The 25,516-nt window shown below is 41.3% G+C and overlaps 1 protein-coding gene across 1 annotated transcript; it reads left to right on the top strand.

Moving 5' to 3' along the window:
- Nucleotides 1-564: 564 nt before the first annotated feature.
- LOC139083041 (uncharacterized) lies at nucleotides 565-24,979 on the top strand. The gene is made up of 3 exons (XM_070617564.1): nucleotides 565-661; nucleotides 23,104-24,044; nucleotides 24,216-24,979. Exons 1-2 carry the CDS (start codon nucleotides 565-567, stop codon nucleotides 24,036-24,038), a joined length of 1,032 nt encoding a protein of 343 aa, XP_070473665.1. The 3' UTR covers nucleotides 24,039-24,044; nucleotides 24,216-24,979.
- The last annotated feature ends 537 nt before the right edge of the window (nucleotides 24,980-25,516 follow it).

Below are 25,516 nucleotides of genomic sequence, written 5' to 3'. Positions count from 1 at the left end.
GTCTCGATGGAGGAGCGAGAAACGGAAGAGACTGGGGGGAGCCGCCGCAGGAAAAACGCCGCCAGCGCCCGCGCCGCCTCCTTGCCACCGTGTATCGGGGTAAAAAGCTGCCGTCGCCGTCGGTGCAGTGGCCGTCGCCGCCGCCTCCTCCTCTCGGCCCCGGGGAAGGATTTCCCCGCCGGCGGGACAGCGTGCGGGGACGGAGGGGAGCGGGCGTTCCTTTATGTGGCGGGGATTAAACGAGGGAGGGACAGAGGGACGCTTATCTGGAAGCAAAACGGGGGAGGCCAAAGAATAAAACAAGGGTTTCCCCACTGAAAATGACACGGTGATTCCGGTCCTTGTTTTCGGGGTCTTTCCCCGAAATGGCGGTTTCCGTCTCCTCCTCGCCCCAGGGCGACCCGGGGCGGTGGGGAGGCAGAGGCAGCCCGACCAGCCAATCAGTGTCTGCCGTGCGCTGTCGGGCGCGTCGGGATTGGCTGGCGATGACCTCATGCTGCAGCAGCGGGCGGGGCCGGCGCTGTCGGGGGAGGCTGTGGCACAGGCAGAGAGGGCGAAGTGACGATGGCGATCGCGGCTGCCGCGGCGCTATGGAACCCCGGCGGCGGCGAAGGGACTCTCAAGGCTCTGCCCCGACCGTTTCCTCCTGTCCCTGCGCGAGGTGAGGGCCCCGGCTCGGCCTCTGCGAAATGCTGGGGCGCTGGCGCGGACGAGGAGACACGCTTTTGTCCCGTGACTTTTGTAACTGCGTCAGGGCAAGATGGCGCTGGGTCTCCTCGGGGCGCGGGGGGAGAGGCACGTCCTCCGCCGCCGCAGCGCATGTGACCGGGCTGCATTCCTCGGGGCTGGGCGCAGGCCCGGGCGGGGGCGGGGCGGGGCCGGGCGGACGAGCCTGGCGCGGTCGGCGCCGGCGGCCGAAGAGGAAGAGATGACTGTGCGGGCGCGTCCCCTCCCCCGCCCCAGCGCGGCCGCGGGGAAGCCCGAGGGACGCGCCCGCCCGGGTGGCGGCCGCGGGCCCCATCTGCCCGCGTCCCTGCAGCCCCCTTAGGTGGGGCGGCGGGTGCTAGAGGAGAAGCGGGCTGCCCCGTGGGTGCCCGGGGGAAGCGGAGGGACTGGCTCCTGGGCCACGACGTCGAGGAGCGGCTGCTTTCCGAGAAAACGGGGTTTCCCAGACCCGAACGGAAAAATACTTCCTAAGTTGGGAAGCCAGAGTGCAAGGTGTAAATAACACCCGGGAACACTTCATTTCCCAAAAGTTGGCCCAAGGAAGACGCCGTCGCGGTGCCGAGGGCCCTGTTCCCGTGTCTGCCCCCCCCCCGTCTGTGCTTTCCCTCGCCCCCGGTCCTCCCCGTCTGTACGTCCTGCAAGAATGTGTAATCGTACCGGCGGGTTTGCTGTTGTCTTTAAGTGGAGGCGTGATTAGTAATACGGAATAAAAGCCGCCAGTGTTGTAATCCGTATGAAGTTGTAAGGCTCTTTTTGATACTTCTAGTCTTAAAAACGTTGTCTTTCTGTCGCCCTCTTACTATGGTTTTTAAAAATAAAAGATGACATTATAAGCTCTTTTGGTAAATGTTGTTCATTAAGATTTCTGAATCATTAGGCAATATTAAAGCCTACCTCTTTAAGTCATTTCTATGGAAGTGTGAACTTCAGTTTTAGTTTTGAAACCTTGGTGGGTGAAGCTCTCCACCAATTCAGAAGTCCGTAGAGTCTATATTGGCAGATCCAGTAAGAAGGACTAATTTTATGTTCAAGTACCCTCTTTTGGCCACACCCGTATACATAGTAGCTGTCCCCTGACTAGGGAAGCTTTGAAAGGCCTCTGCCCGCGGGCAGCTGGAGCGCAGGCACTGAGCCAACAAAGACATTTGCGTCTGAGCCCGGCTGGCGTTTTTGACAGAACACCTCTCTGCTGCTGGGAGATGTTTGCCGCACCTGAAAAAGATGGGCTTAACCTGGGCTCAGGGTTGTGCTGTTCACTTTAGTCTCTTATGTAGACTTGGTAGTTTGAAAACAAGACTGAGTTTTTAATTCACTTGTGTATGCTTGAATCCCTGCTAGTTTTGTGGCTGTCTTTTTCAGAGAAGTGACTGGGAATTAGCTGAAAAGCCCATAATTAAACTGTTTATTAAGTAGTGCAAAGGTTTTAAAGTTCAAAGCTTTTTTTGTTTTTGTCCACTCTGAGTATAAAATGGGCATTTTGCCTGTAAGAACTCTCGGATAACTTCAAGGGTCTCTCTGTTCTGTGTGAGTTAAGTAAGGGCTTCCTTACCCTCCTAACAACTTTTATTCCAGTTTAGAAAAGGGGGACTAAATATGAAGTCAGTAGATTTGAAGATAATTTTCAGAATGTTCCTAGCCTCACTGTGCCTTAATAAGGAAAAGAGACCGTTTTTCAAGCTAATGGAAACAGATCCTTGTTGTGTACTTTTCACTGGCGTGTGTCCTCATTGTTCCTAACTGCCAAATCCATGAACCTCTTGAGCTCTAATTTTTCTTTACGTTCCTGTAGCATTTTAAATATCACTTGAGGTTACTTCTTTTCTTTGACTTCCTTCTTGCGTTGTATGTTCTCTCTGGCCAATTGCAGTTGTGTTCTCCAGTCACACCCAGACTTTCATCTCGGAGCTGTAGGTGCAGTGTTCAGCTACTTGTAACTTAGTAGCTCCTATAAAGCTACTAAGCTTGCTACTTGATTCCTAAGAACTTTTAACCCGTTCCCTCAAATTTCTTTTGCTTCTCATCCTACATTTCATTATTTGAGTAAATTGTCCCCCAGCTTGCTTTCCCTTTTCAATTCGTCATCTCTTGGACAATTGCAGTAATCTTCTAACTGGGTTCACATAGCAGACATCCCCCGAGGGGCTAAAATGCATACCATCTCGAGTGCTGTGCTGTTGCACACCTTTGTGCCTTTGTCCACACTGCTAGAAGTGCCTATTCCCACCCTTGCATGACATGACTTGAGTCTTTGTCTCTGAAACTCTTCCAAATCCCTGTTCCCAAGTAAAATGAGCCATTCTTGACATTGATGACCCAGCCCAATGCTTGACGTTCGGGCGTGCATGTTTCTAAAGATTAATAACAAACTGCTAATAGACCGTACGGTCCAAACTGTAAAATACTGGCTTTCAGCCTATTTCAGAAAAACTTTTTTGACCACCAGATTTGGAGAAGAGATGGAGGGTTAGGAAGGCTCAGGGGCAAGGTGTTCTCCCCTTTCACTTAGAAGATGGGAGTCGGGGCTGGGGACAGCTTATGGGACAGAGTTCTGCCCCCAAAAAAATGAGAAGAAAAACTGGCCTTAGTATCTTTCAACATCCGTATTTCTCAACTCTAGAGGACATTTTAACCTGCAAACTTCAGCAGTATGTAAACACTAGTGATTGAGTTTATAATTCTTTGATTTGGCGTTTATCGAGGTGTATAGTGCTGCTTGCTCTGGTACTAGAGGACCCAATTTGTTGTGCCCTTGAGTTTCATTAGTTTTTGGCACTTTTCTTGCTGTCATAAGTGTCAGCATGCCAGCCTCTAGTAGCTACATGTATTTTATGTATCATGAGGCTGGCATTCCAATAACAGGGCTTGTTAAAATTGTCTGTAAAATGAAACTCTGCAGTAAGACTGTTGTAGATCAAATTTGAGTTTTACAGCATAAACATTCATGACCCTTTTGTGTGCTCTTAAAGCTTTTTGGGATATTTTGCATAGTTATTGTCTGTTACTTTATATTTTGACATATTTGCTGAAACTCAAGTTCAAAGTAAGAAAATACTGTGAATTACATGTGACTTTCCCTGCATTTTGTTATATGAAATTTTCCTCTGCCCCGTCACCACCCCTGACTTTAGTGTCCTCAAAGTGTGGAATGAAATGATTTATATCTGAGAATTGTTTGAACTCAGACTATTAAATATACGTTAAAATGCTATAATTAAACAACATACACAGCCTGGTTAGTTTAGCTTCCTGAAAAATGAATTAAATGCTGTCTTCCTGTGCAAGGTGTTATTTATGTTAACATCAAACCTGAAATCCATATTTGCAAACAGTGGTCAAAAAAACTTTCAAGCGTTGTGGATACTTTGAATCAACTTGATTCTTTTTCTTAAGGAGAGGTAGTAAGTTTATGCCTAAGTATCCAAAAAACATTTTGAAAGTTACCTATCCTCTGCTCTCCAACAAGATCAGGCCTATGGTGTCCTCCCTGTTGACTGTTCATCAGTTTGAAACATCTTTAAGTATGGAATTTTCTCTGGAAACTAGAAAGAGTGTTATCTTTCCATCTAAAGGAAGCAAATAGGAAGGTAGCAAAAGCTTACAGAGCACACTGTTCAAAGGAGTGGTTTAAAATTAGATGTAGTAAAAAGGGCTCCTTAATCTCCAGTGTAAAGTGTATTGAATGTAAAAATGGAGCCAGTGAAGAAGCGCTGTAAAAGCTATTGGCGGTCCTTTATTTGCTTGGAGAAGTGAGTGGTAGTTTACACAGAACAAAACGTCCGAGTGTGCTAATTTATTGACTGCATGTTCTATTTGGAGCTGGTAATGTGTTCTTTGTTTTTTAAAGAGAAGTATTTTATGGCATTTTTCCTTCAAGGCTTATGTTTTCTGTAAGCATTGAAGCATGTAGAGTTTATCTTATATTTGTATTTCTTATAAAAGAAAGTTGGGATTTGGGGTTTTGTTTGTTTGCTCCTTTGTTGTAAGCTGACCACAAAACAGAAAGTGGCATGGTCAGCGTTGTCTCTTTGAGGTACAGGATGTACCTTCAATGAACAACTATCTTTTATATGGTACTGGTCCTAATAAATTGGTTATTGACCTAGGGTAAGTGGTATTTCATACAACTTTAGCTTAAATCAAATTAAATTACATAGAAATCTTTCCTAGAGATTATATCACTTCAATATTTCTTATTCTCAAAAGTATTTAAAGTGCCCCTCCTAGCATAGATGTCTGTGTCTCAAATTTAAAACTATATTCTGGTTCCCCTGCCAGTAGTTTTGTTCCTGGGGCAGATGGGAGCTCCAGCTCTGATTTCAGTGAAATAATTTGCATTCCTACCCTCTTTTAAGACACACAAAACATAATTCCTAGCCCTTTACATTTTCAGTTAAGTTGGTAAGATAAACTACTCAGTAATTAGAACTTTTGAAGCATTTATATCTATCTAAATATTTATTTGCTAATTTTTCCCAGCCTTTATTCAGCCTTTTTAAACTTAGTTCAATTTTAATGCCACTTTCATTTCTTTCTGTTTCCCTTGGTGTGTTGCTAACCGTTAATATCAAAGAAAGGAAAGATTACTGGTTAATAAGTGAGGGTATAACAGTTGGAATTAAGGACTTAGGAAAAACAAGGGTTTAAAAAAAAAAAATTAGCCGCGCCAGGTCGTTGTTACTAGTTTAGTGAGAGTGAAAGGGAATAATTGGGAAGTTTTGATTTCAGACAGTAGAAATCTTTAACTGCAGGTGACTCCCCTCACCCCCCAAAAAGCCAGAAACGTGTTTGCTGCCATTGTGCGTGTTTTATCTCGGTTGAGGGATCATCTTATCCAAAGTGGCAGAGCCGTGATTTCAGCACCTGTCTCTGACCTCACCAACCTCCGCATTCCTTGCCCTCGTTACACTGTCTGAATGAAGACTGGATTTTGAGCTGAGACACAGGACAGCGAAGTGTGTAGTAGGACTTGTTTTCTATCTTACCTGCCTTTAACCCAGGGGAAGGGACTGACTCTTACAGCCCTTAACGGAGCTGGCTGGAGAAGAGCCTAAATGACGGTGGGAGTAATAGCATAGAGGACGTACATAAAACATTACAGAAGCACCCGTTCTTGTTGCCTGGGTGTGGAGAGAGCAAAGAACTGACTTTCAAGAAAAATAATTGTTTTGACATTCAGTAGTCCTCAAAGATGAAAGTCAAAGCTGAGTAGATTCGATCTTAGTAGGAGACAGATCTAGCAGGAAAGCTGACATGTTCACATTTTAGACCTAGGAGACAGAACTGATTCCATTTGTTTTTTTAAATAGCTAAATTATATGCCAGTACTTACTTACCTGGGACTGGTTAGCCATTATAAGAATAATAAAATATAACTAGTTTATTCATGACTATCCTAAGGAATACCTTTTACTGTTAGATTATCCTATAGTGCACAAAAAGGTTGGCATTTTAAAGTACTTTTTAAAAAAAAAAATCTGAACAATTCTCTGATGAGTGGAAATTTTTTTGAACCAAATTTTGTTTTATTTTAGGATTTTAATTTGTTTTTAAACGAGGTTTTCAGTTATTCTTCACTTACTTCAGGTTTCCTCCTTCCTTAGAAAGTAAAATAAAATAAATCAATTCTGAAAATTGTGAAAAGCGTGCACTACTTAACTCTCTCAAACAAGGCTGCTCCTGCCACCAGTGACTTGATTCTTAAGGGGCAAAGTGACACAAATGCTTGGTGAGCACATGAAATGGTTTAGCGATATGTCAAACTCTAAATTTGGGGAAATTGCCTCTGATTTGTTAAACACTTGAATTGTTGTTATAGCTAGATGAGAACTTACCAACTAAACTCTTGGTAGGACTTTATAAACCTCTCCTTTTTACATAGGAAAATGAAATCTCTCTGCAGCCTTTTTGCACCTCTTTGTCACATACTTACACATCATGCCCAATGCCTCATGCCTGTTGTCTTTCTAATAAGCTTTAATGTTGTTAGGTAAAGGGAGAGCTTATTCTTCCCATCTAATCTTTATCCCTAGTATTTAAATGTTTCATGATGGAAGGCTGTACTAAGGTGACAGCTCATTCCTGAAGAAACTTATTTTGGATAAGCAAGAAATGCCCGATTATTTTTTCTCATTCTGTAGTTGAAACCTGAAAAACCAGCAAAAATAATCGCTATCCTCAGCTTTATAAGATAACAATGTGTGGTGGTCTAGGCATCTCTCTATCCTAAACACAGTTTATCTGACCAAATCTGTGCAAAATATTCCGTGGCTACTCTCTCTTTATTCCCATGCTCTCACTTGATGGCCAGTTAAAAGGTCAAATGGGAGTAAAATGGATAAGAGGACACATCAGATGAATGATTGAAGAATCCTTTAAAAAATTAAATAACTGAGAGAATAGATACCAATAACATCAGAAGTCAAGGGTTCACTTGTGCCAAGTTTGGATTTTTTTTTTTTAAGTGTCTAAAAGTTAACTAGTTCCCTTTCTTCACAAACTCAGCCACTAGGTAAGTTTTCTTATTCCTGAGGAATAAGAAAAAAGTATATGCAGTTATTTGCATTTATAACATTTTGTGAAAGTTCTGTATTATGTGCTCCAGATGTGGGTGGTCTTATATTACCTATAACATTTGGTTCCTTAGAATATACCTTCCTAAAACTGCTTGGTTTGTACACTAGTACCCTTTGCTGGTTACTACTTCTGTCCTTCCTCTTTTCATTAGTTGCTTTCTTCTCCTTAATTATTGACATTTTCCAGTATGTCCCCAGCCGCCTTTTCAGCAATTGGATTAGTCAATTCCCACACTTTTACCTATTTATGACTCTGGAATTTATAATCTCTGAACTCAAATGGAACTACTAAATATCTCGGGTCCCATAGGTGCTTTAAACTAACATTCAAAACTGAACTTTTTTTCTTTTGTTTCCTATTTTGGTTAATAGTTCTACCCTTCTAGCTTAATTCATATCATCAAACATCTTTCCAAAACAATCTTTTTTTTTTTTTTTTTAAACATTCAGTTCACCACGTTTGAGGTTCGAGTCCAAACACCCTCTGACATGCAGGGTTCTTCACCTGGCCCTGCTGATGAGCCTCATGGACACCACTGAAGTTGCAATGACCCGAGTTTGTGTGTCTGCTCCTCCACTTTCACTGAGACCTTAGGTAGTTTGCTTTCTGGGCCTCAGTTTCATAATCCACACAATAGGTTAAGTATTTACTACTTCATTGTAGTGGTATTAGAGATTAAATGAGAAATAAAAGCTCCAGGAGCAGTTATTGATTTGTGATAAACTCTGAGTTATTTTTATCTGCAGAAGGTGAGACATTCTCTTTTCTTTCTTCTGTACTTATCACACTATTAGATTCATGTTCCTCTTTTCTGTTAGTCCATGAGATGTCGAAAGACAGTGTCTCATTCATCTTTGTAGCTAAAGTACAGAGTTGCTGGCATTTAATAGGCAGTTTTGTTGCACAAATAACAGAGAATCTGCATTGAAGCCAAGTGCCTGAATATTTTGCCATATCATGTGTTTATGATAGATAATAAAAGGAAGTAAGTTGACTATATAATCAGATGCAGAATGCTCTGGTTGACTCTATACCATCATGTTACAAAACTTTGGAGTTGATTATTTTCCCCCTGCTTTTTTTTAACACATACTTTGCCAGTACCGTTAACCCTCAAATCTGGTTTCTGTCTATTGTGTTCCTGTTTAGTCAAATATTTTTACCTGTCATTGTGCTGGCTGGTACTGGGCCCTTCTCTGTTAGTTTATAATCTAGTGTGGGATTGAGCCATGTAGGTAAATACTGTAAGCATTTGGCCAGGAACCCCACTTCACCAGTGATGTGTTTCACAGTTTTGAACTAGGAGGCAAAATGTTTGTGGTTTTGATAGTGAAGGATTGGGGGCAGCGACACACAGTGTATTTGCAGTTAGCATGGCTTTATGTGCAAAGGCAGAGAAAGGAATAGAGAAAATGTGTAAGAAACCCATTTGACTAGGCTTACCTGAAGTACTTTGAGAGCTGAGGCTGGGAAAAACAGTAGATTGGGACCAGATGATTTCATTATTTTTTTAAATTTAGAGTCTTTTTGCCAGTGGAGCTCAAGCCATTCCTTATTCTTTCTTTTTTTCCTGTTTTATTTTGAGGAAATAGTCTCAAAGAGGGAAATGACTGGCTTAAGTCTCACAGTAGGCCTGGAACCCAGATATTGCTAACTCGAAATTGAAAACTTGACAGTTAATAAAGAGAGTCTGTCTTGTACTAGGTTATAGATCTCATTCATAATCTTCCTTATCTCAGCCTTAGGTGGGATTAGGATTGGAAAAAGTAGTTGATTTCTTAGTTGTGCATAATAAGAGAAGGAATGAGAGAGCAAGCGTGAGCTTTAGTGTCAGACATTTCCTTTCCCATCTATCACTCACCTCGGAAAACCTACGTGATCTTGATAGACGTAGTTCATCTGTTTCATCTGTAAATTATTAAATAATCTGCAAATGTGTGGCTTAGTGTTAGTCAGCGTTAGATGAACAATCGATATAGCCATTGCTGTTAGTAAACATGGATTTAAGAGAGTTCTGGTGTTTTAAGTTATGCTGAGAATCCTTGTCGCACAGGCAGTCTATGTCTATACCTCTATGGCAAAAGCCAGAACTTGTAAGTTTGCTTCTGCATCAGGAAATATATCTTGACACCTGATTTCCTTATTAAAATTCTAGGCCCAAAAAAACTTAGTAAATGCTTCAGATTTCAGGTTAACATGTTTGTTCATGCCTGTACATCTTAAATTCATTAAAATTCATTATGCCCATGCAAAATGCATTTTTTGATGGCTTTAGGACAACATATGCACATTTGGCAATCAGCAGAAATCATAACAATCAAATTGTAGTATGTATATGCTACCTTTATATGACCAGGACGTTAGTGTTAAACTGAATGCTATCTGGCCATAAAAAAATTGCCGTGAGAAAGTTGTAGTGATTGTGACTTGAAAATAGTCATATATAGACAGTCCTGATTATAATTTCCAGGTGACTTTCATGTTCTCATAATTTTATAGCGTGTATTTCAGAAGAGCTCATCTGGTTATTCATATCTCATCCATTTATTGATCTAGGAGCACACCCATTAGAAAGCAGAGGAAACTTATTATATAATAACATTCAAGTTGTGACATTAAATTTGAAGAGGAAAACAGTATGCTGTCATTGTTTTTATACATATATGTAATTCTGTATGTGGCTGGGTTTTTTTGGAATTAATATTTCTCGCCTGGGCAAATTTCCGTATTACACATTTTGACCACTTCCGTCAACCATAAGATACAATAAAAATAAATGTTTTATTTAGTGCTTTAAATTACAAAATCTCTTATCTCCATCTCCCACTTACTGTTTTAACAGCCTTATTGGTACTTAACATGGCAGTTTTTCTACTTTACAAAAGAAGGCTGTCTGAAATATAACACCTGTTTGAAACTAAAACACAAGTTTCACAGTGAGTTTCTCTAAGACTTTTTTTTACTAAAAAGATATCTAAGCCCTTGTTTCAGTATGTAAGATGTCACCAAATATGCTAGGTGGGCTAAATATTGGTCGTCTTATAGCTTATTTCTTTTTTTCTGAAGGTTGTTCTTGTGCCACGTTTAAAAAGCTTCCCAGGCTCCAGCAGTTAAACATTTTGAAAAACAAAGCTTGGCTTATAGTGCTTTTGTATCAAGTGTCTGGTTTGTGTATGCTTTGTATTTGTATGTTGTACTTAAACTGTTTTTTTTTTAGGGAATGTAACATTTTAGATACTAAGTTCATAATTCTCAAATGTGTAGGACAGCTAAAAGTCAGAACCAGCTAAGAATGAATACAGTTTATACTTAATGTGTCAGTTGGACTTAAATTATCTTTACCTTTCTGGTGTATCTTACAAAAATTAGTTTTTAGTGATAAAAGAGACTTTTAATTTAGTCCTATTTTTACAAATGAGGAAATTGATATCCATCAAGATAACTCAAATTTAAGTACTTTATTTTCCCAGATGTGATGAAATTTGATATTTTCTTTTTCCCTTCATTTTTTTCTTTTCTTTTTTTTGATTGGCACCTGAGCTAACAGCTGTTGCCAATCTTTTTTTTCCCCCCCTGCTTTTTCCTCCCCAAATCCCCCCAGTACATAGTTGTATATTTTCGTTGTGGCATGTGGGACGCCGCCTCAGCGCAGCCTGATGAGCCGTGCTATGTCCACGCCCAGGATCCGAACCAGCGAAACCCTGGCGGAGTGCGAGAACTTAACCACTGAGCCCCATCTTTTTCCCTTCATTTTCATATGAATCCAGCCACTTAATCAATGCTTGCTTTAAAAGTTGTTAGTTTTTGTTTTCAATACTTCGTGTATCCTGTCTCTCTCCTGGGTGATCATTAACACAGAGTAGGCACCTAATTTTTGGTTCCCATTCTTACTGCCCTCCCCGTTTTTTCCACCCCTGTACTCTATACACTTCCCTCTTGATCAACAACTTTGCACTTTCTGTGGTTAACGTAACAGTGTATACCCTGCTACAAATACATGTGTATCAAAGTGTTCTAAATTTGTTATCCTTAACTTCTGGGGACAAGAATGAGTTTTATTTATCAAACTTTGGTATTATAGAAGCCCTCAGCCGCTTTAAAGATGACCAGGGATTAGCATAGTTAAACTGAGAAGGAAATTAAGACTTCGTTAAACTTTCTTCAAGCTACAGAGTAAACTGACCTTAAGTTGCACTTAAGTAGTACATTACTTCCTGATTCATAGCTTTAGGCCTAAATAGCCTTTTCTGAAATTAAAAACAAAACGGAAAACATTGAAAGTAGTAGGTTTATGTCAGGAAAATCAAAATGATCATGAGACCTTAATAGCTATTACATACCGCTATTTCTGTGTATCTCTGCCTTTTTTCTATCAGCTAAATGGACATTATCAAATTATGTTTAAGGATAAGGACTAAACTCAGTTTAATTGGAGGCCTAGATCAAAGTGTAGTCAGTTTTTTTTTTTTTTTAAGATTAAACTCTTTAAATGTATGGCTAAGTTGTCTGTACAAGTGCTCAGTAAATCAGTTATTTGTGGAAGAGAAGCAGCTGCCTGGTTTTCTCTGCATAGACGTCTCAGCCTACCAGCCCTTGCCATCATGCGTCCCAAAATGAATAAAACCAAACCTTAGGTTATGTCTTTCATTTCTAAAACTGTGAAACAAGTCATATGTTGCCTAGAATAAATTTTACATTTGTAAATAAACTGGAACCATTTTTCCCTTGCTGTGTATTTTTATGAATTAAATGTAATTTGTGTGAAAATTAAAATACTATTCTAAAATATGAATTAGCGGAGTAAAATGAAGGATCCAGATTATAAAATCAAGTCGTGGGGTAAGGCTTGGGGAGATTGGAAGAGGCTAAACATTCATATATGGAGTTTTAGTTCTTTGGAAAAGAATTCTCAGTAAAGAGGATGTCTTCGTAAGGGTCATAAAATTCAGTAATTTTAGAATTCAGTAATTACAGCCAGACCGGCAAACTTTTTAAAACTTGGGACTCTAGAATGTTCAGGTGAAGGTAAATGTAGGGTATTGACCGTCTTTAGACTGAGGAAGTAAGAAGAGTTTTGATGTCACGGGCTATTTGGATTTAAAGCTATGAATTTGAAAGTAGTTTCATTATTTAGAATTTGATTATTCGCCCCCTTTGGCCTCTCCCTCTCACTGGCAGAACTTATTTCCTTGCTTGCTTCTGTTGGTACCACAATGCATCAAGGAGGCATTGTGTACCAGAGGGCTGTGAGCTACTTGCAAGAAAGGTACATATAAGAACAGGGTGATTATTAATCATAATAAACAGTCTTTGTCAAGGTGCATGGATACGTCCCTCGTTTTTTTTGTTTTTTTTTTAAGATTGGCCTTGAGCTAACGTGTTGCCAGTCTTTTTCCTCCTTCTCTCCAAAGCCCCCCAGTACATAGTTGTATATTCTAGTTGTAGGTCCTTCTAGTTCTGCTATGTGGATGTGGCCTCAGCATGGCTTGATGAGCGATGCTATGTCTGCACCCAGGATCACAACTGGCAAAACCCTGGGCCCTCAAAGTTCAGCACGTGAACTTAGCCACTCAGCCATGGGGCCAGCCCCTTCCTCATATATTAGCAGCAGTCAGTGACTAGATCGCTTCCCAACAAGCAGGTTAGATTTGTTCCTTTTATAGCAAGGACTTCTGCTTCATAATCTAGGTCTGTATCTGACAGGAAACCGAATGGTTAAGATGAGAAAGGCTCACATTCTGTATCCCTGGAATACAGAGCCACTGCTGAAGATAGGATAACTTAAGGATTTAGGACAAAGCAAACTGGGTGTGTCCGTTTAAATCTGTAGGATATGAATTAATAAAGCAAAACAATTGTGAGACTCTTGTGGGTTTTTTGGTAGAATGTCGCAATCCAGTATATATGAGAGGCCAACTGAAAAACAGTTGGCGGGGCTTTAGAGGTAATCAAATTCCATTGGTTCCCAGACTTTGGGATTTCTCTTTTTTTGTTTGTTTCTGAGGAATATTCGTCCGGAGTTAACATCTGTGGCGGTCTCCTCTATTTTGTATGTGGGTCACTGCCACAGCATGGCCACTGACGATTGGTGTAGGTCTGCACCCCAGAACTGAACCTGGGTCACCGAAGCAGAGTGTGCCAAGTAGAAACACTAGGCCACCAGGGCTGGCCCCCTGGGATTTCTTGAATGAATCAAATGATAAGAAATATGGAGGGGCCGGCCTGGTGGCGCAGTGGTTAAGTTTGCACATTCTGTTTCTCTGTGGCCCGGGGTTCGCTGGTTTGGATCCCAGATGCGGACATGGCACCCTTTGCCAAAAGCCATGCTGTGGTAGGCGTCCCACATATAAGGTAGAAGAACATGGACATGGATGTTGGGTCAGGGCCAGTCTTCCTCAGCAACAAGAGGAGGATTGGCAGTAGTTAGCTCAGGGCTAATTTTTCTCAAAAAAAAAAAAAGAAATATGGAAACCGATATAGTTGCCAGTTTTAGTTCTCTAAATAGCAACACTGTATCCAGCACTTAGTTTTAAAATGGCTATTAACAGCAAATAAGCACACAGTCTCATAATTTAAAAAATTGTCTTTGAAAAACTTGCATGTTGTTCTTGATCTAATTTTGCTATAGGAAAATAAAAAATTATCCAGAATTCCTTTTGGATTATTATCTGGGAATCATTCATGTATCTCAGTTCTCATTTTGTGACAAGTCAGTCTTAGAAGTAGACAAACATGTAAAAGGTTTATGTTTCCAACAGAATCTGTTTAAATTAGGATAGGTCCATAAATACAGCAGTTAGGATTGTTTTCAAAGAAGCTTTGAAGTGCTTCTTTGAAACGTACTACACGGAAACGATAACAAAAATAGGAAAATAGGATCACAGTTTTGTAGGGCTTTTGTACGTTGTATATGTTTTCACAGAAATGGGTAAAGGAAATAAAGTGGAGTGGTTTCATTGGTTGTCTCTAGGTTGTAGGCTTACAGATGGATTTTCTACAAAAGGTGTGTATTACCAGAGAGCACTTTTTTCAAAGATGTTCTAGTTTGTGGTGATATGGGAAAATAATTGTATATTAACTAAAAAATTGGGATACAAACTAAAAACAGTATGGTCTCAGCTTGTCAGAAACCCGGACACCATCCTCACTCCTTTAATACTCCATGTCTATTATGTCCCTAAGTAATGTCCATTCAAACTTTATTTCTTGGTCTGCTTCCCCTCATTTTCATCACCATTGCCACCACTTTAGTTCTGGCCTGCCATAGACTAGTCAGTCACTGTGAATATTTGCCAAATTAAATGAGTTTTATATGTAACTAGGTGGTGACCCCCTAGCGTACCCTGGCTTTAGTCTTGCCCCTTATAATCTATCTGTCGTTCTTTAAAGTGATTTTACTAAAATGTGAGTCTGATCTTACGCGAAATCCTTTAATGCTCCTTAGGGTAGCATACAAGGCACTTTCTGTGATCTGTCTCCAGCCTTTGTTCCAAGGATCCAGTTGCTCCTTCTTTTGCTTCCACCCATATTATTTCTGCCTTCAGTTCCCCAAACATAAACATTGTTCTCTCAGACCTCCTTTCTTTTGTATATACATACTATCTTCTCTCCATGGAACACCCACTTCCTCCCCCTTGGGAATGCATCCTTCAGTTCAAGTGTTTCTCCTCTCTGAGCTTTCTCTGGTGTTCTTCCAGGAAGTCCGTTGTTTATAATTCCATGTACCTTTTACCCAGCTCTATTATAGTGCTTATTGCAGTTTGTTACGATGATTTAGAATGTCCACGCCCTGCTAGAATGTGAGCCCCTGAAGGGCAGTGTTGAAGTTGCGTTGTCTCCTTCAGATAAAATGCGTAGCACTTGGCGTTAATACTTAGGACACAGTAAGTGCTCAGGTAAACGTTTGAATTAATTAGGTCTCTCTTTGGGTATAAGAATAAATCTGCAAAATAGCTCCTAAATTTTGATTGTGAAAAGAAGGAAAGAGGGTTAGAGATGTATTTTTGTAGTTAAAAGTTAGGAAACCTAAAATTGTTAATGATTTGTGTTCAAGAGCAAAGCCATCCTTATTCCAGAAAAAAAGAATATCAAGAAAATAACTGGCCATCTTTTCCTCTTAGGTTTCATCAGGCACAGTTATCCTGAAAGACTAGCAAGTCCAGGTGAAACGTTTGCTGGTGCTCTTGGGTCTGATGCTGGTGAACGCAGCCTCTCAACAAAGCGTTACATTGTGTTGGGCAAATTGAAAGTTCTGATACATCCTCTGGTGTTCAGTTATAAATGTTTTCAGGATAACCTGCCTTTCCAATGCGTAATAGAAATAAAAAGTAACTGTAGAGGTACTTTAATTAGAGAAGAGAACTTTCCCATGGCTAGCTCTTCTAAACAGTTCAGCAACCCTGTTAACAGGATGGAAGCTCAGAGCTAGATTCTAGCATCTAATTTCAAAAGTATAGCTGTGGTCCTACAAATATGTTTCGAAATCCATAAATGCTTACCGATGTGCAGCAACAATCCTGGGGACAAATGGCATTGGGAAACATACATGTTTATCTCTGCCTGGAAAGTTATTTAGCTGCAATTTTGAATGGTTTACAATCAACAGTAGATTATGTTAATACCCATTTCTATAAAGTTGAATCCATTAATGTGCTAATCAATCCCTCCCACACAAGGAATTTTATATTCTTTGGGAAGGTTTGGCACTAAATTAAAAATCACTTCTAAGATTTCTAACATTAAATAAGTTGATACATTCTGTTACACAGATAGCAACAGATTTCTTTTCCCATGTGTCACTTGAAGGTACTACATAAAAAACTAGTAGAAATATCGTGACGCATTTAATTCTCAAGGCAGAACTTAGTTGGTCGCCCCTTTCTAACAACTTAATCAGTTTTCATTGAAGGCAAATTCTTATGCCCAGGATTATAGGTCATGGCTACCAACCTTTAAAAAGAATCCACTTTTTAAAATGTTTCCCTTCTATAGGCATGTTAAAATGCTGCAAGTTAGTGGTTCCCAAGCCAGTTTGAACACCATAATTATCTGGGAAGCTTATTAAACTATACATTCCTGGGCTCCACACCCAGAGTTCTCAAAACAAAATGTTAGGTATCATCATTCATCATTTTCTCAGAATGTAGCAATTCCTGAAGAACCATATGCCAGACTACTTAGTGTGACACTGGAATATGCATTTTTGACAAACCTCTCATCCTCAAGTACTTTACATGTAAATGCCACTTTGATAAATACAGATAGGTGGAATGAAGCATTTCACTAAAGTCTATATAAAGCTACAGTGCAAAGACAGTATTTCTTCATTTCTTTTTTGAGGAGCGTTACTGTAGTGTTAGACCTCTGACCTGAGAAGCTTGGGGTACTATTGCTGTGAACCTTTTCTTGCATTTCTTGAAGATTTCATCAGAACAGCAACATAAGTTGTTTTATAAGAAATTTAGAATATTCTGATGGACTGAAGTTTTTCCTCTAGTAGATAAGTGTCAAGTCTTGTTAGTCTGGGAACCAGTTTCTCGTCTTTTAGGAGTGTTTAGGTTCATTGTGGGGGGAAAAAAGCCTTATTTCTAAACTCCTCCGCACTTTTAATATATATGAGTATCTTAAAAGGGGAGGGGTTAACTTATTTTAAACATAGTGACATTTCACCCTACTACTTTTACAACTAATTATTCTAAGATGTTTAGACAATGTGATCTTTTAATTAAGGTTACTATTTTCCCCTAAATGTCAAGCCAGTCATTTTTAATCCCAGAAGTGCAAATCTGACTAGAAAGAAGCATCACTTTATTTAGTATTAGTAACTTAAGAGCAGTAGATCTTAAGAAATTTAGATGTCATGAGCTAGGACTTTAAGGATCCATTTCAACATAAAAAATTCAGGCCTAATGTCAGTAAATTTCCTCATCATATATTTCCACATGTTTTGGTATCATGTTCACCAGGCAACTTTATGACTATAATTAGATTTCTTCCATAGTTTACCTCCTTGGAGGTAATACACTGGCCAAAGAAATATGTGTCTTTGCTTCATAATTTGATAAATCAGATGATTTTTTTTTTAACCACACACACTCACCTGTCTCTTCACTGATTACTGTGCCTTCAGCCTGAGAGACATTGACTTGCTTATCAACAAAGTCAGCTGTCTTGATCCCGTATGTTTAAAGTCCCCACTTTAGATTGGTAAATAAGCTTCTTTTGATTTTTTTTTCATTTATAAAAGCTAAATATAAGAACAAATTACTTCAGTAAGTCAATTATGCCAAATGCCAAAGCATATGGAGATACATATAAAAAAAATAGAGTAAACTAAAAAAATTCGTTCTTTCATCAGGCTGGTAATAAACATTGATTTGTGTGTGTGTGATTGTTTCTGAGTATACTGACATGTCTTTCAATCTTGAGTATCTCCCACTATGGCTGGTATATTACCCAGAAGATGAACCAGAAACAGAAAGTGTACCATTTAGTTTCCTTTGGATCCAAGTTAAGCTCAACCAGGTCTTTCCCTGCTGATTCTGCAAAGCTAGTTGTCTTGGCTGTGTTTCACTAGTTACTAGGTAGGGACCTTGGGAATCTTGTTCATCCATTCATAAGCATCATTATTTAGATGATGAGGCATTTGGCTACCTTGAGAGTCATAGTTACTCCCTGTGTTACCCTCACTTCATTGAATTTCTTCACTATGACATTCAGAGCACTGGGCAGAAATCACTTATTAGTTTTGGGGACTTTGGTATTTTTTCAAGTTAGAGTTGCCCTAAATTGGAAAATAAAGTAGTCCACATCATTAGCTATGGGGTTCTTTAACCTGAAAGGCAGAAGACAGCATAATTGCATTTAATTATGGATAAGATAAAGAATTGTGGGGTGAGAAGGGAAGAAATTTTTTTAAGGTGACTATATTTTAACTCCTCTTGCCTAATAAATTTATTGGAATATGAAATTTAGTCCTTCTAGCATTCCGTTGTGTTAATCATTCTTACTGCTCAAGAGGCAGTGAAGAATAATTTATGAGTGGCTGCAGTTATAACTATGCTGTATATGCACCCAAGGGTGGAGATGAGGATGGAGTTAAAGGTGTTAAAGAGAAGAAGTTGGCCTTCATTTTTTGTTGTTAATCATTTGATGGTTTCTATTGCCCCTAGAGACTCATCTAAAGTATCACTATTCTTAGAACCAGAGTTATTCAAGGGCCAAAAACACGAACAAGAATACCCCATTAAAATTCCTCGCAAACCTTGTAGATCTTAAAAGAGCAGGTGTATCTGTGGGCTGTCACAGTGGTCAGTCTTGCTCCGTTCAGCATAAGCTTAACAAATAATAGTGGAGACTGACAGAATTTAGGATTTGCCTAAAACCCTCTAAGGTACCCAGTGTTAGCTAATTCCTCTCCCTTTTTATGCATGTATTAGTTTGCCCAATGAGTGATTGACCTCTGTTTGAATAGCCACAGTGATACTGGGGCAGTTTATTGTGTTTTTAGACAGCTCTTTTTTCCTGAGGACCCCTAGAACTGAATACAATATCCTAAATTGATTCTGTGTCACAAAACATGAGTACAGTGAGGACTTGGGTAGGTGGAAACGGCATAACTTGTTTGGATGCGTAGCTCACTCCATAAGTAGACTAACCAAGTAAACAAGAAGCTGTTGGAGAAACTTAAAGGTTCTTTTTCCAGGTGTTATTTTTAAACCTATGGGAATACTTTCATAAAAGAACAGTAATTTCCATTATGTTAGCTGCTAGAATGACAGTGGCAAGTTTTAGGAGCTATTTGTTACATGTAAAACTATAAAATTATATGCATAAGTATATGATTGTTGTACCTGTGTTGCAATAAACTTAAATCTCAGTTTCATTTATTTCTTAGTTTATAATCATTGTTTCTCTTCCCCCAGGCTGTAGTGTGAGTATATTTTAATACTTGCTGTATTAATTGACCAAACAGAAGCACTCAGCAATAATCTGATTTGCCAAAAAGCATTATGGTCAAGACCAAGTTGAATTAAATATCCAGCCAGCACTTTTAAGTTTCTGTGATCATACATGCATGCATGAAGTTGAGCTTTCTTTACCCTTTTCCTGTTAAGGACCAGAATGGGAATGGGCAAGCTACAGCAAGCACAGCCTCTGTTTTTAGAACCTGGAAGTTAAGAACGTTTTTTCCATGTTTAAAGGATTGTTGGGGTGTGGTGGGGGGCCCTATGTGACTGAGACTTACATGGCCTGAAAAGCCTAAAATATTTCCTATGACCCTAGACAGGAAAAAATTTGTGGATTCCTGGACTAGAGCAATTAAAGGAAATATTTTGAACATAAGACTTCTAAAAACAAATAATGCTCAAATGCAACTAGTAACCCAGAGAGCCTGCTGGTCATCAAGGGATCAGTCAGTTCATAGAAAAGACGGAACCCAGCTTAGCCAGGAGGTCAGGATACAAATAGTAAGAATTGGCTAATGAACAGGCAAAGAATTATATACATATACCATGCCACACCCAGTAGATAGGGTTCATACGCCTTCGTTAAAATGAATTTATACTAACATGTAAAAAATGTTCTTGATATATTTAAGCCATTAGTATAGGACTTTATAACCCATATCTTAGTGACATACAGGAAGAAAATGTAATTAAAGAAAATACAGCAACTAGCAAATATAGACATGTTAACTTTGATTTAGTGCATACTTCTCTAGTAGGAGTTTGACTTAATCTCACTCTTAACCTACTGAGTGCTAGGTTGAGTCATGCGTAGCTTTACAACAGGGATGTGTTCTGAGAAATGTGTTGTTCGTTAGGCGATTTCATCGTTGTATGACAGGAGAGTGTACTTACACAAACCTAGATGGTATAGCCTACTACACACATAAACTATGTGGTACTAATCTTAGGGGACCACTGTCGTATACGTGGTCCATCATTGACTGAAACTTCGTTATGTGATGCATGACTGTAGTAGTTGATTGTACAACAACATGCTCTGAAGTATCATTTTGGCAATACCCTTATCTTAAAGAGAAACGGAAACTAATAGGTTAAGTAAGTTGTGAGCCAAGGCCTATATCTTGCTCACTAGTCAAAAAAGAGTGATGGGGCGCCAGCCCAGTGGTGTAGTGGTTGGGTTTGCTTGCTCCTCTTCAGCAGCTCAGGGTTGACAGGTTCGGATCCCAGGCGTGGACCTACACACTGCTCATCAGGCCATGCTGTGGTGGCTTCCTACATGTAAAACAGAGGAAGATTGGCATGGATATTAGCTCAGGGCCAATCTTCCTTACCCCACCCCACCCCAAAAAAAGGAATGGGATAAGTGACATGAATAAGTGGAAAGAGAGAATTTGTCTCCTCTCTGGGAAAACTTAACCTTCAAAGCTGACACCACTAAGTTAAAGTTTTAATGCAATGGAACCACTTGAATACTTTTTATTACTTGACAGACTAATAAAGTTAATCAGACATAATAAACATTGTCAAGATTTTCTATTAAGATCAGAGCCCCTTCAGTGAGGTGTGAGCATTTTATAAAGCAATTATCAAAGCTGTAGTGGACTTAAAAATTGGTCATCAATGCATGGTACATCCCATACATAGCTGCCCTCCTTGGACAGCCTTTGACTCATGCCAAAATTTAAAACAGCGCTGTGTCCTTAATAACATTCCCCAGAAAGAGAACCTACTTCATGAGACATAAATAAGTAATGTATGTTTTACTAACAATTTCACAGGATTTGTAAAAATACCCTGTTTTGTTCACAAAATCCCATGCAGTTATCTCTTGTGGTTTTTTTAAATTGTGGTCAAAAGAAACATAGAATGTGAATCTACCCTTTGAACAAATTCTAAAGTGTACAGTACAGTATTGTTTTCCCTGAGCTTTTGATTCTCACTTCCAGCTGCCCAGTCCTTCTAAAAATTTCCTCCTTTTAAATCTTCTTTCTTATGCAGTTGTAGGCAATATACAACCGCAGTAAGTATATTCTTACACTTGCTGAGGAAGTAGCAAATATGATCAGTTTCTGTGTTCTTCTGTCATGTGGCACTGATCCTTGATGCAGGGTCCCACTGCACATAGGACTGATAGTAATAAGAACCCTGTAGCTGCCTGTCAACAGAGGGGCAAAGCTGTACATGAAACATAGCAGCTGTCTAACATCTTTGGGGAACATCTCACTTGATTGGCCAACTAATTTTACCAGGTATTCGGCAAGGTGTAACTGCAGTACGAGGTCTTTTTTTTTTACATCTTGATTCAGCTCTTGGGTCTGCAAAGTCTTGATTTGCTAACTCCATTTCCCTCAACCTAGGCCCTTAGCATTAACCAAAGCAATAAAGAATTGTATATTTTAATCATAAATACGTGGTGGAGAAAAACTGGTTTGATAAATTTGGGATATATTATCTCTGAACCTGAACATCTTGGATAAATAACATAAAGCATTTGTGAAACAGATTTTTCTATAGAACGGCCGCAGTTTCCATCCAGCACATTTCCTTTGGCAGTGTTCCTTCTTTATAATACAATAAAACTTGAAGAATTCGAAAGCAAATTTGCACTTTTGCGCCAGTTACTCAGTTTGGCAGCTGTCATGCCTCCATTGCTATTTTCCATCTGATTCTATAAAATCTACAAGTTGCCAGGATAAACTCGGACAACCAAAGAAAGGATTCTACGCAAGGGTGATGTATTTGCCTCTAAGGCACTGGCTCCTAAAATGTGGATCCTGGGTCAACCTGCATTAGAATTACCTGCCTGTTTAGGGTACAGACTACTGACAAACCTTCCGAGTCAAAATCACATCAGTCCCATATATTAGAAAGGTAACTAATCCAAAGGAATGTTCCTTTTTTGAGATTTTGAAACTGCAGTGAAGAGATTGTCCCATTTTTAAATAGGATTATGAGAAATACCATAATGTTAGACTCCTTATTTATGGGATGTGTTATGAAACCCAGATAATATTTTAACATGCTTTTAGGAATGCAGATATTATAGGGCATAGCATGAACAACTGTAAAGAGCGGTGTATCTGGGCGGTCATGGATTTTTTTAGGGAGCTGTGAATTTACAATGCAATCCTATAGGGAAAGGAGGGGGAGAAAACTGCTATTTTGAGCTGCACGCAGAAGAACTGCATCACGTCTCAGATTGATACTCCTCTCCTCTGTCTATTCCTGTTGAACAGGAAAACTACATGATAAAAGGTAACTTGATATAAAAAAAGATATTTAACTGTAGGAGGTCAGAGAATAATAAGAAAATACCACTTTCAAAAATTAGTTGTGGGGGGAGGAGGTTCACCTGGCCAATAACAAAGGGATTAACATCAATTTCTATCTAAAAGGAAGTTACCTACCTGCCTAGCATGTTCAACCTAAACTGATAATGCTACGCACGTGACTGTTCGCTGAGAGGCTTTCTTAATTTTTTTTTTAACAAGTTACATTAGTATCCTGTAAACCCGGCCTAACTGGGAAATAGTCAAGGGGAATCCAGCGACAAAACCCAGACTCTTTGTACAGAAGGAATACAGCTTTAAAACGCCCCCAAAGTATGGATTAGGATAGTGATGGATCACACTCCTTCCTTTTCGGATGGTTTCATGGAACCAAGTTATTTGCCATGAAGAACCAACATCTGATTCCCAAATGGAAGACATAATAGGGAAAGGCAGCGTGTGGGCCTGATCTGGAGTGTCGTGAAGTAGGCCTGCTGCGGATAGCAGTGTACCTTTTCCCGGGACGCTCTTTGCTGGCCAGGAGCCAGCTCCAGGGAAATAAGCTAAATGGCCTGAACAGTTCCTTCCTTCCCGAGTGTCGTGCCGCGAGGCCTCCGAATCCCTCCTCAGCCCGGTCAAGTGTGCTTCGCGGCGCCCAGCTCGGACTGTCTCGGGCTCCGGGCGGGGACGCCGCGGCGCGTGCTCTCCCCGCGGCCTCGCGGAAGCCCGCTGGCCGAGAGGGGCCGAGGACAGGCCGGGGAGCTGTTTGGAGAGAACGCCGGCCCCGCGCGGAGCCTGGCCGGTCCACAGGGGGAGGCTCCGGAACCCGGCGCTGACCTTCCGTGGAAGCGGCGCTGCGAGTGTCGTCTGCGGACACCCGGCCGCGCCCGCCGGGGGAGGCGGCCTTCGTGAGGGCTCGCCCCTTTCTCGCGGGTGGGCGCCCGCGCGGCCCGTCCGGAGCGCGAGCGGCGGGCGCGGCCTCGGGCGTTGGCGGCCGGCCCGCGCGGGGAAGGGCGTCGGCCGCGCTGCTTCCTGCGTCACGGGGCGACGGGGCGCGCCGCAGCCCTCTCAGGCCGGAGACCGCCGGGAGGCCCGCGGGCCGGGGGAGCTGGGCCACGGCCTCGGAGGAGAGAGGAAGCGTGCTCCCCCGCGGCGGGCGGCGCCGGACGCCCAGCCAGGCCGCTTCCGCCCGCGCCGTCTGCGGCCGTTGCGCGGCGGGGGCTCTTCCGGTGCCCGGTGCCCTCTTGGTCGCCCGCTCCCCTTAACCCCGCTGCGCCGCCCTCCCTCCGGAGAGCCTGCTCAGCGCCGCTGCCAGCTCTGCGCCCGCCGCGCTCCGTCGGCCTCGGAGCCTGGCGCGGCCGCCATCTTCTGGCCTCAGGTCGCCGCCCGCGCGCCCGCTGCGCTGGCGCCGGGAGGAAATGGATGCCGGCCTCGGGCTGGGTTGCTGGTGACGGCGGCGGGGTCCACCTCACAGGGAGCCGAGGGAGTGGAGGCGTAGCAGGAGGTGACTAACTGCCCCGACCCCCACACGTTTTAGGCCGCTGCCTGGCGGCCTCTGCGCTCTCCGACGCTGGCCCGACGGTTGGGATGGGGCGCAGAGGGCGGGCGCGGGAGAGAGGCCAGCCTGCCTTCTCTCTCTGGTTCACTGATGACTCTGCTCGTTGTCTGTGCTTAGGGCAGTTTACACGGGAATTGCAAAGAATTAGACGAGAGGTTATCTTCCACCGAACAATGGGCGAACTCCCCGCTCGTGAGTGACTCCCGGTGCTCCGAGGCCTGCGGTGTTGAGGAGTTAGAACGTTTCCCTGCCGGGCGGGGTCCGATTCTGCACTCCCGGCAGGACTCTCAGTCCTGGCCCCCGACACAGCCTGGACGGTGCCCTCAACACCCCGACGGCCGAGGAGCTGGAGCTTCCTTACGCCTCAGAACACTTAACCTCCATGTAAATCACGCTGCAATAAGACAAACCCAAAGTGAAATGGAAGACCGTCTACTGACACGGAGAGATGAGCATCATGTGTAGTTTAATGAAATCACATGCACACGGTAATCGCATTTTCGTAAAAAAAAAAGTGCCCGTAAGGATATACATCAAAATGTTAATGATTTCCTCTTTCTATTTTTAAAATGTTCTGCAGTGATGATGTGTTGCTCTTGTAATAGTGGGAAACAATAAAGATTATTTTGTAAACTTTGTGATTTATGAGAGATGTATATTCTGTTAGCTAACTCAACTTTCACAGAGGAAAGTAAATAGTTTGATATGTCTATATTTCTATATCTTGATTTGTTTGGAAATGTGGAGTTATCACTAAAAGATGTTGACTCGAGGTTGGAGCCTTGTTCCTTTTCACTTAAGCTGTTGTATATGGATTTTTTTCTTTTTCTTAAATGTATGCACGTTTTACTGTGTTAAGTAAAATTTAAAAGCTAAAACTACATCTCAGTGCAGTTGTTAGAAATGTATTTCCATCCAGGTTGCTCTGTCCTTTCCCTTCTCCACTCAGCAGGCTGAGCAAAGAGAAATTAAACACCCGGCTGAAAGGTACTTTGAATAACAATCAGGATCAAGTAGAAACAAATTATGAATTGCTCAATATAAAGCATGAGATTCTTTCTTTTTTTTAATTGAGGGGATAGAAATACAGCTTCTTAATTATCATAAACTGCGTCATACTCTTTTTGGGAGGGCCTTTTGGCTTGAATCCATTACTGATTATATATCTGGTAGCACTGTGGGAACTGTGTTATTATCCAAACAGCCTTAACGTCGCGGCTTGTATATTTGGCGCCCTCTACAGCATTATTTGTAAGTGACAAAAGCAGCTTTCCTTACTGAGCTGTTGTCTGGAAGATGGTAAAATGTAAATTTCAGTCCCCCTTCCCAGTGTGATTCATCTCATTTCTTTCCCTGGCATCCAAAGAGACTTACCCCTCTCTGCACCTACACATTAATTCCTAGCGATGACACTCCCT

This window comes from Equus przewalskii, chromosome 4 (genome assembly GCF_037783145.1).
Source record: "Equus przewalskii isolate Varuska chromosome 4, EquPr2, whole genome shotgun sequence".
In the NCBI taxonomy this organism is placed as follows: Eukaryota; Metazoa; Chordata; class Mammalia; order Perissodactyla; family Equidae; genus Equus; species Equus przewalskii.
This window is presented reverse-complemented; position numbering and strand designations above follow the sequence as displayed.